Source organism: Anolis sagrei, chromosome 6, assembly GCF_037176765.1.
Source record: "Anolis sagrei isolate rAnoSag1 chromosome 6, rAnoSag1.mat, whole genome shotgun sequence".
NCBI lineage: Eukaryota > Metazoa > Chordata > Lepidosauria > Squamata > Dactyloidae > Anolis > Anolis sagrei.
The window spans coordinates 96,092,146-96,104,323 of NC_090026.1; the positions used below are offsets into that span (position 1 = coordinate 96,092,146).

General features: G+C 39.0%; 1 protein-coding gene across 1 annotated transcript in view; it reads right to left on the minus strand.

Moving 5' to 3' along the window:
* The window catches only part of BZW2 (basic leucine zipper and W2 domains 2), a 51,116-nt gene that overhangs the window by 21,066 nt on the left and 17,872 nt on the right, over positions 1-12,178 (minus strand). Inside the window, exons 2-5 of the mRNA XM_060782146.2 lie at positions 6,104-6,168; positions 3,694-3,870; positions 2,258-2,361; positions 1,624-1,689 (exon numbers count right to left, since the gene is read on the minus strand). Coding sequence (XP_060638129.1) covers positions 1,624-1,689; positions 2,258-2,361; positions 3,694-3,870; positions 6,104-6,161 — 405 coding nt within the window. The 5' untranslated portion in view covers positions 6,162-6,168. The remainder of the gene's footprint in view (positions 1-1,623; positions 1,690-2,257; positions 2,362-3,693; positions 3,871-6,103; positions 6,169-12,178) is intronic.

Consider the following 12,178-nt stretch of genomic DNA (forward strand, 5'->3'; position numbering starts at 1 on the left):
TACTTTATGCAGGTGATGTTTAAGAAGCTAACAACCACAGAATTATGTCCATTGCTCAAATGTCTTTAGGCAGAAGACAGAAAAGGCAGTCTAACAGTTATGTGTGACCCTAAACTCCTTTTTGGGATCTATCCTGACTCCCAAAAGCTCATATATGCCCACATTTTTCCAGGTGATTCTGCAGAAATGTCAGAGGACCTGTAACAGAGCTAAACCCTCCTGCTTCCAAAACACCTTGGAAACCACAACCAGACATTACTTCCAGTTACAAAATTCAGCTGAAAATGAAGTGGGGCAGCTGACCAACAGTAGGCATCAAGGGACAAAAACTGTCCTGCATCCTTACCACAGCTGCACTCTACCACTAAACAGAAAAGCTCAAGTGAAAGATTTGTTGCTACTTACCACAAGGAGTCCAAAACTCACTGGATGCAGGTCCAGTTTTATCTTTATACACACATGTCTCAATGACAATCTTTTTTTTTAAAGACTCAACTCGAAAGCTTGGGAAACTTACACTTTTGGGCTAAAATAATTCCACAAAAAGACTCTGAAAGCTACTGCACCCCAAAAAAGGGACTTCTCTAATATCTACCTAAATCTTCTTAAAGTGGATATCGAAGAGAAATTTAGTGTTGAGGAATCTGTAGAAACCTCCAAAGAATACATGCTGCTTTCCTATTCAGAGCCAGGTCATTGTCTACTTACTCTAGTAATTATTATTATTATTATTATATAATTATTAATAATTATTTACCAAGCTCTGGAGATACTGAAGTTTTAACTTTGTGCCCCCTGAATAAAAGGCATGTGCCCCAAATTCAAGGGTCACTGAAAACTGGCATGTATCTATCCTATTCAGATTATGGTGTCAATCATTTATTGGACCATGTGCCTTCATTGTCATTGTCATTAACTTCCTACCCCAGATGTAGAGGCTTTTAAACAGGCTGGATTGCCATCTGTTGGGGGTGCTTTGATTGTGCTTTTCCTGTATGGCAGGAGGTTGGACTGGATGGCCAATGTGGTCTCTTCTAACTCTATGATTCTATCTGTCACTAACATTAAACAATATATGGGTTAGCTTGGTGACTACCTTTTACTTTATACTGAAAGCTTTCAATAAACTCTGCTTGAAGTATTCTTTTTCAAAAGCCCTTGCATTTACATACACGTAGCATAGTTTGCTACAACTGTGCTAAATATTACTAACAATCAAGTGTTCCCAGATGAAGTCAGCTGGGTGGGCAGACGTGGAAAGGAAAATGGATAGTTTGAATGAACATATAACACTTTCAGTACATGAAGCAGAATGAGTCAGTATTACTCATAACAACAGATTATTGTAATTAATAGTAAAGTCAATGTTTGCAGTGTTGAGAGAGCTGAATGGAATAAAGGATACCAAACACTTAGCAACACTGAAAAGGACGGCTTGTGAGACCATCAGAATATTAAAATAACATTCTTTTCAACAATTACCTATTATTTTGAAGCTACTATTTTTGATTAACAATTCAGCATTGTGTATCTCAGAACAGATACAAATTCCATACATCAGTGGATATAAATATATATTGCATATTTCAAAAATAAAACCTGAATTATAAATGTTAGCATTACCTTTTTAATTTCATCTTCAAATGCTTTTTCCAAATATTTGTATCTCCTGATGAGTTTATTGAAGACCTAAATATAAGAAAAGTTGCCAATATCAATATCAATAGAAACCAGACATTCCTATATGCCCCACGTCAAGAAACGTAATTTCCTTTAGATACTCATTTTTCTTGTGAACAATTCAAATGCATATTTTACACTTACCCTTGAGCATGGATGGGAAGTACACACTTCTCCAAATGTTGGTGGTTTATAACTGCTTCACCTTTAGTTATACCATGCTAGCTGGGCTATACCAAAAGTCCTTTCTCTGCCCTAGATTCATATTTTGTTGGAATAATCACACAGAAGTAGACCTACACCATGCCATTGGCCAAGGTCTTACACTGGTGTTTTTGTGCCAGTTTTGAACTGTTTTTTTTTGGGGGGGGGGAACCCACCCCTTATCTTAATGAAACCCACCCCTTATCTTCTACTTTTATTTCTTTTACACGTTTAAGCCACCATGTGTCCTAGCTTTGGGGAAAAGATTATATATAAATAATAAATAAAATCATTTCAAAGATTGAAAATGATTGGGCTAGCTTAGTGTCAAAACCGTAGTCCATTCATCACTCTAAGTGCTCTGCAACCAAACCTGAGCATAATGTCGGAGGGCATCGTGATCTTCTTGTGCGGAAAACACACAGTGATTGGTCATCTTAGTCTTGTCATTATCGTCTATTCTTGTCCCTCCCGGGGCTGAAAAAACATAAGCAAAATGATCTTAGACTTAATGAAAAAGATGTTTTAACTCAGACAGTATGATTTTGTTAGAAATAATGCAGCCACCTTTTATTCTTAGTGTTTATGCCCCCACTGTGTGCATATTTGCCAGAGAGTTATCTGTAGCATAAAGACCAACCAAGCATGTGACTACAGAAAGACTTGAGGCTCAGAAAGCTTGCTTGCCTGTTGATTTATTTGCTTGTTCCATGTATATCCCAGCATTTTACCAGTATGGGTTCCAAGGTAACTCATCAACAAATGAAAACATTAAATCAAAAGTTGAAAAAATATCTCTGCGTCCACCAGGCCTGTAGCGAGGGGGTGGTTTTAGGGGTTCAACCCCCCCCCCCGAAATGTTTCAGATTTTTTAAAAAAACCTGGTTTACTCATGAGTTTTAACTGGTTAACCCAATCCCCATGCTGCTAAGTCTATGAGATGCAAAAAATTAAGAGTGCCTCCAGAACTGCAAGCACTATCTCAAGCAAATATTGACAATTTATTCACACTGTCATTACTTGCAGCAATAGCTGATGTAGTGAAGCAACCAAGTTGGGGGTGTGTGTGTGTTGAATGCTCTCATTAAGGAGGCCAGACTTGTTGGAGGTGGTTGACAGGGGTGGAGCTGCAGGCTATTGAAGGTTGCTCTGCCCCCTGCTCTTTGTGCTCTTTGCTTCAGTGTGAGCTAGGAGGCAGGTTTCAACCCGCCCCCCCTCCCCGCCAAATTTTTCAACCCTCCCCGAAATGTTCAACCCCCCCCCCCCGAAATTGTCAACCCTCCCCGAAATTTTTTTCTGGCTACGGCCCTGGCGTCCACTGAAAATACCATTGTGCAAAGGCTTGAGGACAATATTACAGTGCAAAGGCCCTTGTAGTGACAAAAGTAACAAAAATGGTAGAAAATAGAGTGAACAGATATGCCAAAAACCTTTCAAAGCTGAAAATATGTGGACTGCATATATCGTGTTGATCAACTTTCTTTAGAGCACTGGGGTTCACAACAATGTTGTTTGCTTTCAAGCTGAGGAACAAATGTTATGACTTGAGATGCTCCCTGCATCTATTTTTAGTTTCTACCCTAAATATTATTTCAGCCATTTGCAGTAGCCATGGATACCAAAACAACGTCTATAAAAATGTACCAAGAGATATTAAAAAAAACCCAAGAAGTTGTACTCAAGACACAAAGAGAGAGCAGAAGGGAAGGGGCTGAGGTAGAAGTAAAACACGAGCAGACAAAAATATAAGAGGACGTAGTTCCAGAATTAGCTCTTAAAGTCGTGAAGTTTTCCGTGTGACATATTTACCTAGCATGCTGCCAGCTATTAAGATGTCAAAGAGTGTGTCGGCATAGCGGCGATAATCTAGCCTTGAGCCTGTTCCATCCAGAAATTTGGCTACAGCTTCCAAGTCATCACCAGCTTCGTTGAGACCTTGGACGATTGTATCCCGGAAAACCGTGGGTTCAAATTTCTCCTTTTCATCTAGAAGAGAGAACAAGTGCTAATCATCTTGTGGCATCTGCATGCTTTATTGAATTTCCCCATCACTTTCAAATATCTGTTCTATTATGCATCAAATGACCTTTGTCAAATTATCATTTTTCCTCTCTGCACATACATTTTAACAAAGTGCTCTCAAGGTTGCTGAATGTTAGAAGAGAATACTATATTTCCTTCCCATTTTCTTATCAGGTTTTCCTTCTTTGAAATCAATCTTGCTTTAAGTTGATTTAAGGTCAACTTTTCAAAGGAGGTTGAAAAGGGGGGCAGGTCAGAACCATGCATTTAAAATCAATTTTCCACATATTTAAACATAGCATGAGCATCTTTCATATGCTGCTCTGTTGGTCCCAAAGAGCAAAATACTGGAATAAGGGAGCTAAAATATCTAATTAGATCAATTTCATATAGTAGAACTGGAGAGGCATGTAAACATTTACAGTACAATATTTCTATCTGCCCCCCCCCCAGTGGCTCAGCAGGTTAAACCGCTGAGCTGCTGAACTTGCTGGCTGAAAGGTTGGTGGTTTGAATCTGGGGAGCAGGTGAGCTCCTGCTGTTAGCCCCAGCTTCTGCCAACCTAGCAGTATGAAAACATGCAAATGTGAGTAGATCAATAGGTACCACTTCTGCGGAAAGGTAACAGCACCCCATGCAGTCATGCTGGCCACATAACCTTGTAGGTGTCTATGGAGAATGTTGACTCTTCGGTTTAGAAATGGAGATTAGCACCAACCCCCAGAGTCGGACATGGCTAGACTTAATATCTAATAGAAATAAGCTTTTACCTTTACTTATTTCTATCTGGACAACGACATTCATAATGACTTGCTTGAAATGAAACACTAGACCACATTTAGCCAAAGTAATCTGTTTGGGTTTGTGCACTCTTCTTCACACGCCACTTGTGGAGGAGCTACAAGAAGACTAGACAATGCACTTCTATGTTCAACTTATCTGTTATGTACGGACATGGAACAGCGGTTAATTTTAACTAAAGTATTGAAACAAGTCAAGTCAGAATTTGGTTTTTCTCACTAAGCTATCATTTCCATATGTTGCAAAGCAATGGATGCTACTTAATCAAAGACTTCCAAAGACCTAAAGTTTTCAGTACACTCATCATTTCTATAATCTCAACTCTATTCTGCCCACCCACTCACTATCTTACTCTCATGCACTAGATTTTTTAGAAATTTGGTATTTCAGTATAATTAAAGATTATAATATATACTTATAATTTCTGACAGCAGTGAGATTCCAGTGACTCCGGCCCACTAAAGAAGTATTTGTTTCTAAAGGGGACAAAGTCACTGCCAAGCAATGCATGTTAATGGTGCTTCTTGAGTAATGCCTTGATGAAAAATAACACAGACATTTTTCTGTAACATGACAATATATTACACTGGTCATGATAAAAAATAAACAAGAAACAAACAGGGCTAGCTAATCACCTCCCAACAAAGGATTCCCCAATGCAGTAAGAAGCCAGACCTTGAAATTGCTAGGCCATTAAATGCTAATCAAGGCGGCCAGTTGAAACATTCACACCTACCTCAAACAGACAAGAGTTTTTTCTCCCATTCTGGACATTCCACAGATATATAAACCCCATTACCCTAGTTTCCAACAGACCTTACAACCTCTGAGGATGCCTGGCACAGATGAGGGCAAAACCTCAGGAGAGAATGCTTCTGGAACATGGCCATACAGCCCAGAAAACTTCCAACAACTCATGAAAATAAAAGCTCACTAGTGGGAAGAGAACCATAGGTTTTCTGGGTCTCTTTTTGTCCCATCTATGTTCTCTTTGTTAAAAAATGTACGATGCAATTGGCTGAAATGTGGAGCTGCTCAGCTGACAATGTTGAAGAATATGATATTATAGGTCTATTTCTTTATGAATTATGCAACAAGATGTGACCAGATTCCCCGTCCTAGTACATAAAGTGCAAATAGTGTTTTGACAGCCAGAACAGGGCTTGAACCCGAAAAAAAATGTTTAAAATGTTATACTATTAAAACTTTTTGTTTTTCATTATTTATTTGTTTAGCTTTTGGAAAATTATGATTTCAGCTACACTTTGTTTTAATATGTTGGCAGCTGCCATGGGTTCTATGCTGGGAAAAAGATAGGACATAAATTAAGCATACACACATGGGAAACTTTAATAAACTTACAGCAATATTTACAAAATTAAATGAGCAAACTTACCCCTCTTCCTAGTTTTGAACCGTTGGCCTGTTAGCACCGGCTTCTGATGCTTATTCATAAAATTTCTGGAATACAAGTTTAAATGATTTAATAAATAACTTTAAATCAAAGAAATAATGAAAAACAAAAATAAAAAACCAAAGATATTTAATTAGGAGCAGTTACATTTCTGGATGGGTTCAGGAAGAAGACTTACAAAAGCTGTACCAACTTACTAGCGTATTTGGTATGTCACAATTTATTTATTTATTTGCAGTATTTCTATCCCACCTTTCTTAGCCTGAAGGTGACTCAAGGCGGCTTACAATGTTGCCCCGTTAATTGTAATCCATATAGCCTAATCTTCCAAGCTATTCTACATTCTTAATTCCAAATCACTTCTGGCCAGCTATTTTCACAATCAATTTTTCTTTTATTCTCTCAAAACTTTTCATCTCCCATACCCTCAGCATCCAAAGATCCTTCAGTTTTGATATAGCTTTATCTCCTATTTGCTGCTTCCTTGTACTTCTTCCAGAAAACTCCTTTCTTAATTTTCCAGTGCTATTATGAAACATCCACCAGTTTTATCACATTTCCAATGAACAGGTGGCCCTAGACAAATCTCAGGCCACCAGCTCCAGCTTTCTTCTTTTCAAGCTAGGATAATGTAGGATAATAATTATTTTATTGCATTTTTTTACCTGTAGGATAATTGTCTGAAAAGAGAGCATAAATCATGTTTGAACATGATACAAGCTACACAAATTTCAATCTCCCACCCCTTTCCCAACAATCTGCCTCCTCCATCTTCTCTTTGCAATATTTCCATATTTGTGGAGGTCCTGGAAAATGTGTGTTATGCATACACAGACATCATGGACTAAGCCAACATGGATTTGTATAAAACTGCAAATGCTAATTTTCACATAGGTAAAGGTTAAGGTTTTTCCCTGACATTAAGTCTAGTTGTGTCCAACTCGGGGGGGGGGTACTTATTTCCATTTCTAAGGCGAAGAAACCCCATTGTCCGGAGACACCTCCAAGGTCATGTGGCTGGCATGACTACATGGTGTGCCATTGCCTTCCCACTGGAGCAGGAATGTGTATTTTCACATACAGATGCAAAATTAAAAATGACCTTTTTATAATGTAAACCCAATTCCAGAACATCTCAACCGAAGAAAGGAAACTGTCATCAGGTGAGATGTGTGTGCTGTCAAGTCTGAAGTTCAAAAAGTAACTATGGCTGTGTGGCTTCCAAGATCCTCTATTGCCCCCATTATAGTTCTCTATATTTACATTTGAGCCCCTGGTGGTGCAATGGGTTAAACCCCCGTGCCAGTAGGACTTCTGACCAACAGGTCAGTGGTTCGAATCTCGGGAGATTGGTTTGAGCTTCCTCTGTCAGCTCCAGCTCCCCATGCGAGGACATGAAAGAAGCCTCCCACAAGGATGGTAAAGCATCAAACATCAAGGCGTCCCCTGGGCAATGTCCTTGCAGACGGACAATTCTCTCACACCAGAAGAAACTTCTCAAGTTGTTCCTGACATGCACATACACACAAATCTTTACACCATATTTGACTCATCAAAAACAGGGTCTCTTTTAAAAGAGGAAACAATGTCCTCTGACAGTCCTTCAGAAAAAAGTGATTCCTCATCTGTAAAAAAGGGCATGAGTACACCTTCATGTAAATGTGTGCGGGATATTAGTCTCTTGTTATTCCATGATTGTAACCAAAATACACACTTTTCATGATTCCATAGCATTGAGTCATGGCAGTCAAATGGTGTCGAACTGCATTAATTTTACAGTGTAAATGCACCCCTACACTCTTTGGGCTCCCCTTCTCTTCAGTAGGGTTCCCAGCTGACTGGTAAAACCTGGGGATCATAACCAGATACGGTGAAGACATCTGCCCTTGCACTTTGCTGCTCTGCCATTGAGTACACATACCCAGTATGGAACACATCTCACCATGCAAAGATAGTGGATGTGGCTCTTAATGAGACATGCTGCATTATCACAAGCTGTCTGTACACTACACAACTGGAGAACTGTCTAACTAATAGTGCACCACCTGACATTCCCCCAGGAAGTAGCAGCCAATAATGAAAGGACCAAAACAGTGAAATCTCCAGTCCATCCTCTGTTCAGATATCAGCCAGCACACCAATGCCTTAAATCAAGAAAGACCTTCCTAAGATCTACACAGATACTCACAGGAACACCGCAGCAAGCAAGAGTCCAAAAATGACAGGCTAAAACCCAGCACCTCAATCCACAGCTGATACCAAATGAGACACTCCCCCCTGGGCACATAGAAGACTGAGCAACTTGGAAGGCGCTGAACAGACTGTATTCTGGCAGCACAAGATGCAGAGCCAACCTTAAGAAATGGGGCTACAAAGTGGAGTCCACGACACGATTGCAGAGAAGAGCAAATCACAGACCACCGACTACAATGCATCCTGAGCCCTGCCATATGCACAATAGAGGACCTTCTTAGGCAGCACCAGAGGCACTCCAAGTGTCCAGCTACTGGTCAAAAGACATTTAATAGAATGCCAAGTTTTTAAACTTTGTGTTTTCTCAATTACATTGGTTTGCTTCTGATATGATAAATAAAAATAGTAGGGTTCCCAGAAAAATATGATCCCCAAGTTTTACTTTGAGATAATTCAAACCCAGCCATGGATCTCATTTAAACAAGAATGGTTTGACAGATATTTAAATGCTTACCTTCCAAAAACCAACACAAAACTACACTACTTACAGCCTTACCCATACATGTAAGTAAGGTTATTGTTTGCTTGTTTTTCTAAGGATGCAGGGAGCAGCTGATCTCATCTCATCTTTCATTTGGGATGGCCTGTTCTTTGGGCAGTTAAAGATAAGGGCCCAAACAGTTATAAAACAAGGTAATTGAAATAATGGTTTAACATGATACTTATGATATCTCCTTTATGGATATACATGCAGATTACTGAGTCTGAACTCTAGGTGCCTGACTCAGCAGAAATATTCATTTATGTTTAAAACCCTCTTGTCCTTTTAAAGAAATTGAGACAATTAGATCAAGAAAGCCTGCTAGTCTTTCCATGGGATCCGAGTCTTTTCAACAGATGTCCAGACTTCTGTTCATCATTCACGTATATTTTCTTTTGTGATTAGCCAAGTAAAGGACAGATTAAAACATTCTTAAAAGGGGGAGGGGCAGTTGAAAGTAAGAAGAAAAAGAAAGACCTAAGCAAAAAACAAAACAAAACAAAAAACAAGAGGAGAAACCTAAACTTACCCCTTGCAGAAAAATTAACAAACTGTGTTTCAGTGGAAAACAGGAGTGTCACTCCAGAAGTTATTAGTACCAGAATAGGATCTGGCTTCTATATTTAGCTTTAAAATGCATCACACACTAATCTGCTTTGGCCAGGCTTTATAAGGTAGTCGCTAGAGAATTGGCCAAGGAATCTGGACTGGAAAGAGTCAGAGCAAAGGACAAGGCAAAAAGGACAAATACTTTTAGGCCAGGTATGTTAGAATCTGTAACTCTGACTCAAGGAGAGAAATATAAAAATGTATACCAAAACGTGGCAAAATGAGTGTGAAATTTTATACATACCTACCTGCAAATATGTCTCATGGAAACAAATGAGTTGTACTATTGAGTAGACAATTGTATAGGATAGCAATAGAGTGGAAAATACATGTTTGCGTGTATGCATGCATGCACTCTCATGCTTAATGGGCGTATTGACACTTCTCTGCCTTATCATAGTTCGAATTGTGTCAGAAACCTTGGCTATTGCTAGCACTGTCCTTTTGCTAATTAGATACAGAGTCATCGGTCTACAGGCCAGTCTGGTGGCTTTTAACTTAGGTACATACAGGCTACATGTCAGGACTGTAAGCAATTTGGAGATGGAAGAAAGGATGGTCCAAGAGTAGTGTTTTCCAAGGAAGATTTGATGAGAAGCTTACTTGGAAGATGCGGATGAGCAGAGCAAAAAGACATCTTCATCTGTTAGTATTCTACATGTCATATTCCAGGCACCACACCAAACTATAGTTGGCCTTCCACATTTGTGGGTTTGATTTTTGTTGATTTGATTATTCATGGATTTGATTAATATAGTCTCACTAAGAATCTCTAGTAAGATTTCTCTGGAAGTTGACCACAAAGAACCTAAAGAGATGTTCTCTTGGGTAAAAACAAAATAGCAGCTTTTAATTCATGGTTTTCCCATATTCATGACTGCTTCTAACCTCAAAAGTGGAAGGCTTACTGTGACTGCTCAAAAAAGCTTTCCTGGGGATAGGAAGACCCCAAAATAGTCCACTGATTCTCTGCATGTGTCAGTTTAGTTTAAGCCCCATCTACATACTGAGAAAAGGCACAGTTGAAACTTATGTTGACTAACTTTAAAATGCAAACAAAATTGCAGAATTGAATGTCTATGGAAAACTTTATTCAGAGGATGAGCTTTCTGATTCTTCCACTTTACAAGCTAATTAAAAAAATTTAAAAAGCAAACATACTTTAAATTAATGCAGATGGAAGAGTTCATGGTAGGTTCCTATCACTACTGCCAGTCTATTTTCTGGCGTAGTTTTCAGAATGTGTCACAAAAAGCATACTGTGGTTTCCTAATCTTGAGTTTATTAGCACTGCAAACACCACCATTTCATTGTATGTGCAACTCATCCATGTCAGTGCTATGCTAGAGGGTTTGCTCAGGAGAGATTTAGAATCGAGTGTTACCGACGGTGAATCAACAAGCTCTTGCTCATTACTGAAGTGTCCTACTCCTCCCCACATAGCAATATGCTCGTTTTTCAAAATCGTTTAGAAAGGTCTGACATGTCACTTATGAATACATTATGTGTGAAATGATGCATGTTCAGAGAGCCTAGTAATTTCTTTGACATAGTTATCCCTAAAATACATAGTGAGGAGAAAGTGGATAATTAAAGGCTTGGAGAAAAGATTTTAGAGGTACATCAGCTTCTTCTCTCGGCAATTACTGATGCAATTCCAATTCAAGCAAGCTGTTTTGAGAGTGACTGACAGGTTGGTCCTGAGTAATGACACATTGTCAAATCAGGAAGGAATCTAATCTCAAGACATTCTGTTGCCTGATGCTGATGAGCTATTCAGACTTCTCTGCTACTAAACCAATATTCTTCACTAGATGACCTTGGGGCAATCTCTACCTATCTAAGTCAGTGCTTCTCAAACTGTGATCCTCCAGATGTTTTGAGCTTCAGCTCCCACAACTCCTAACTGCTGGTAAGCTGGCTGGGATTTCTGGGAGCTGAGGTCCAAAACACCTGGAGGAACAGAGTTTGAGAAACACTGATCTACGTTATTACAAACGGTTATTGTGAGGCTCTTTTGTAACTAAAGCCAGTTTCAAGGGGAAAGGCGATATGGACTGTGGCGACCATTGAAACCTGACTGGCAAAGGCCACCTATGAATCAAAATGAGGCACGGCACCAATGGGTTCCAGCTTCTGCCACCATCCATGGTCTGTTGCCATTGCTTTGCTCCTATGAAACTCTAACTGGGATGAAAAGTGTACACAGAGGGCACAAATATATGATGCAAATCAAGTGAAGAAAAATTGACTTTAGGGATAGGAATGGAAAGGCACAGTAGAGGAAAAACAGCAGAAGATATATCCACCGAAGGTACATACCAAGTGAGGAATTAGGATAGAACTTTCACCCTAACCATAATATAGAACATATTTCCCTACATATCTGTTCAACAAGCTGTAGAGCCAACTCTTTAAGTAGCACTAACATAGTGAATTCTGTTCGATTTTTTAACCAGAAGTTTAATGTGACTGATCCTGATTTGATTCTTCTACCATCATAATCTAATGAGCAGGATTATTTAAGCATTTTCACAAAATAATCTAAATGTTAAAACATGCCAAAATAAAGCCAACCAAAAATGAAATACAATAAAGACACTCGTGATGCTTAAACCCTAAGAGTTCTCTCAGTATATAAAATTTCTCTTTGGAATAAAATCAGTAATCTTTATTTTGTTCATACTTGGTAGATATGTATACTATTTCTCTTT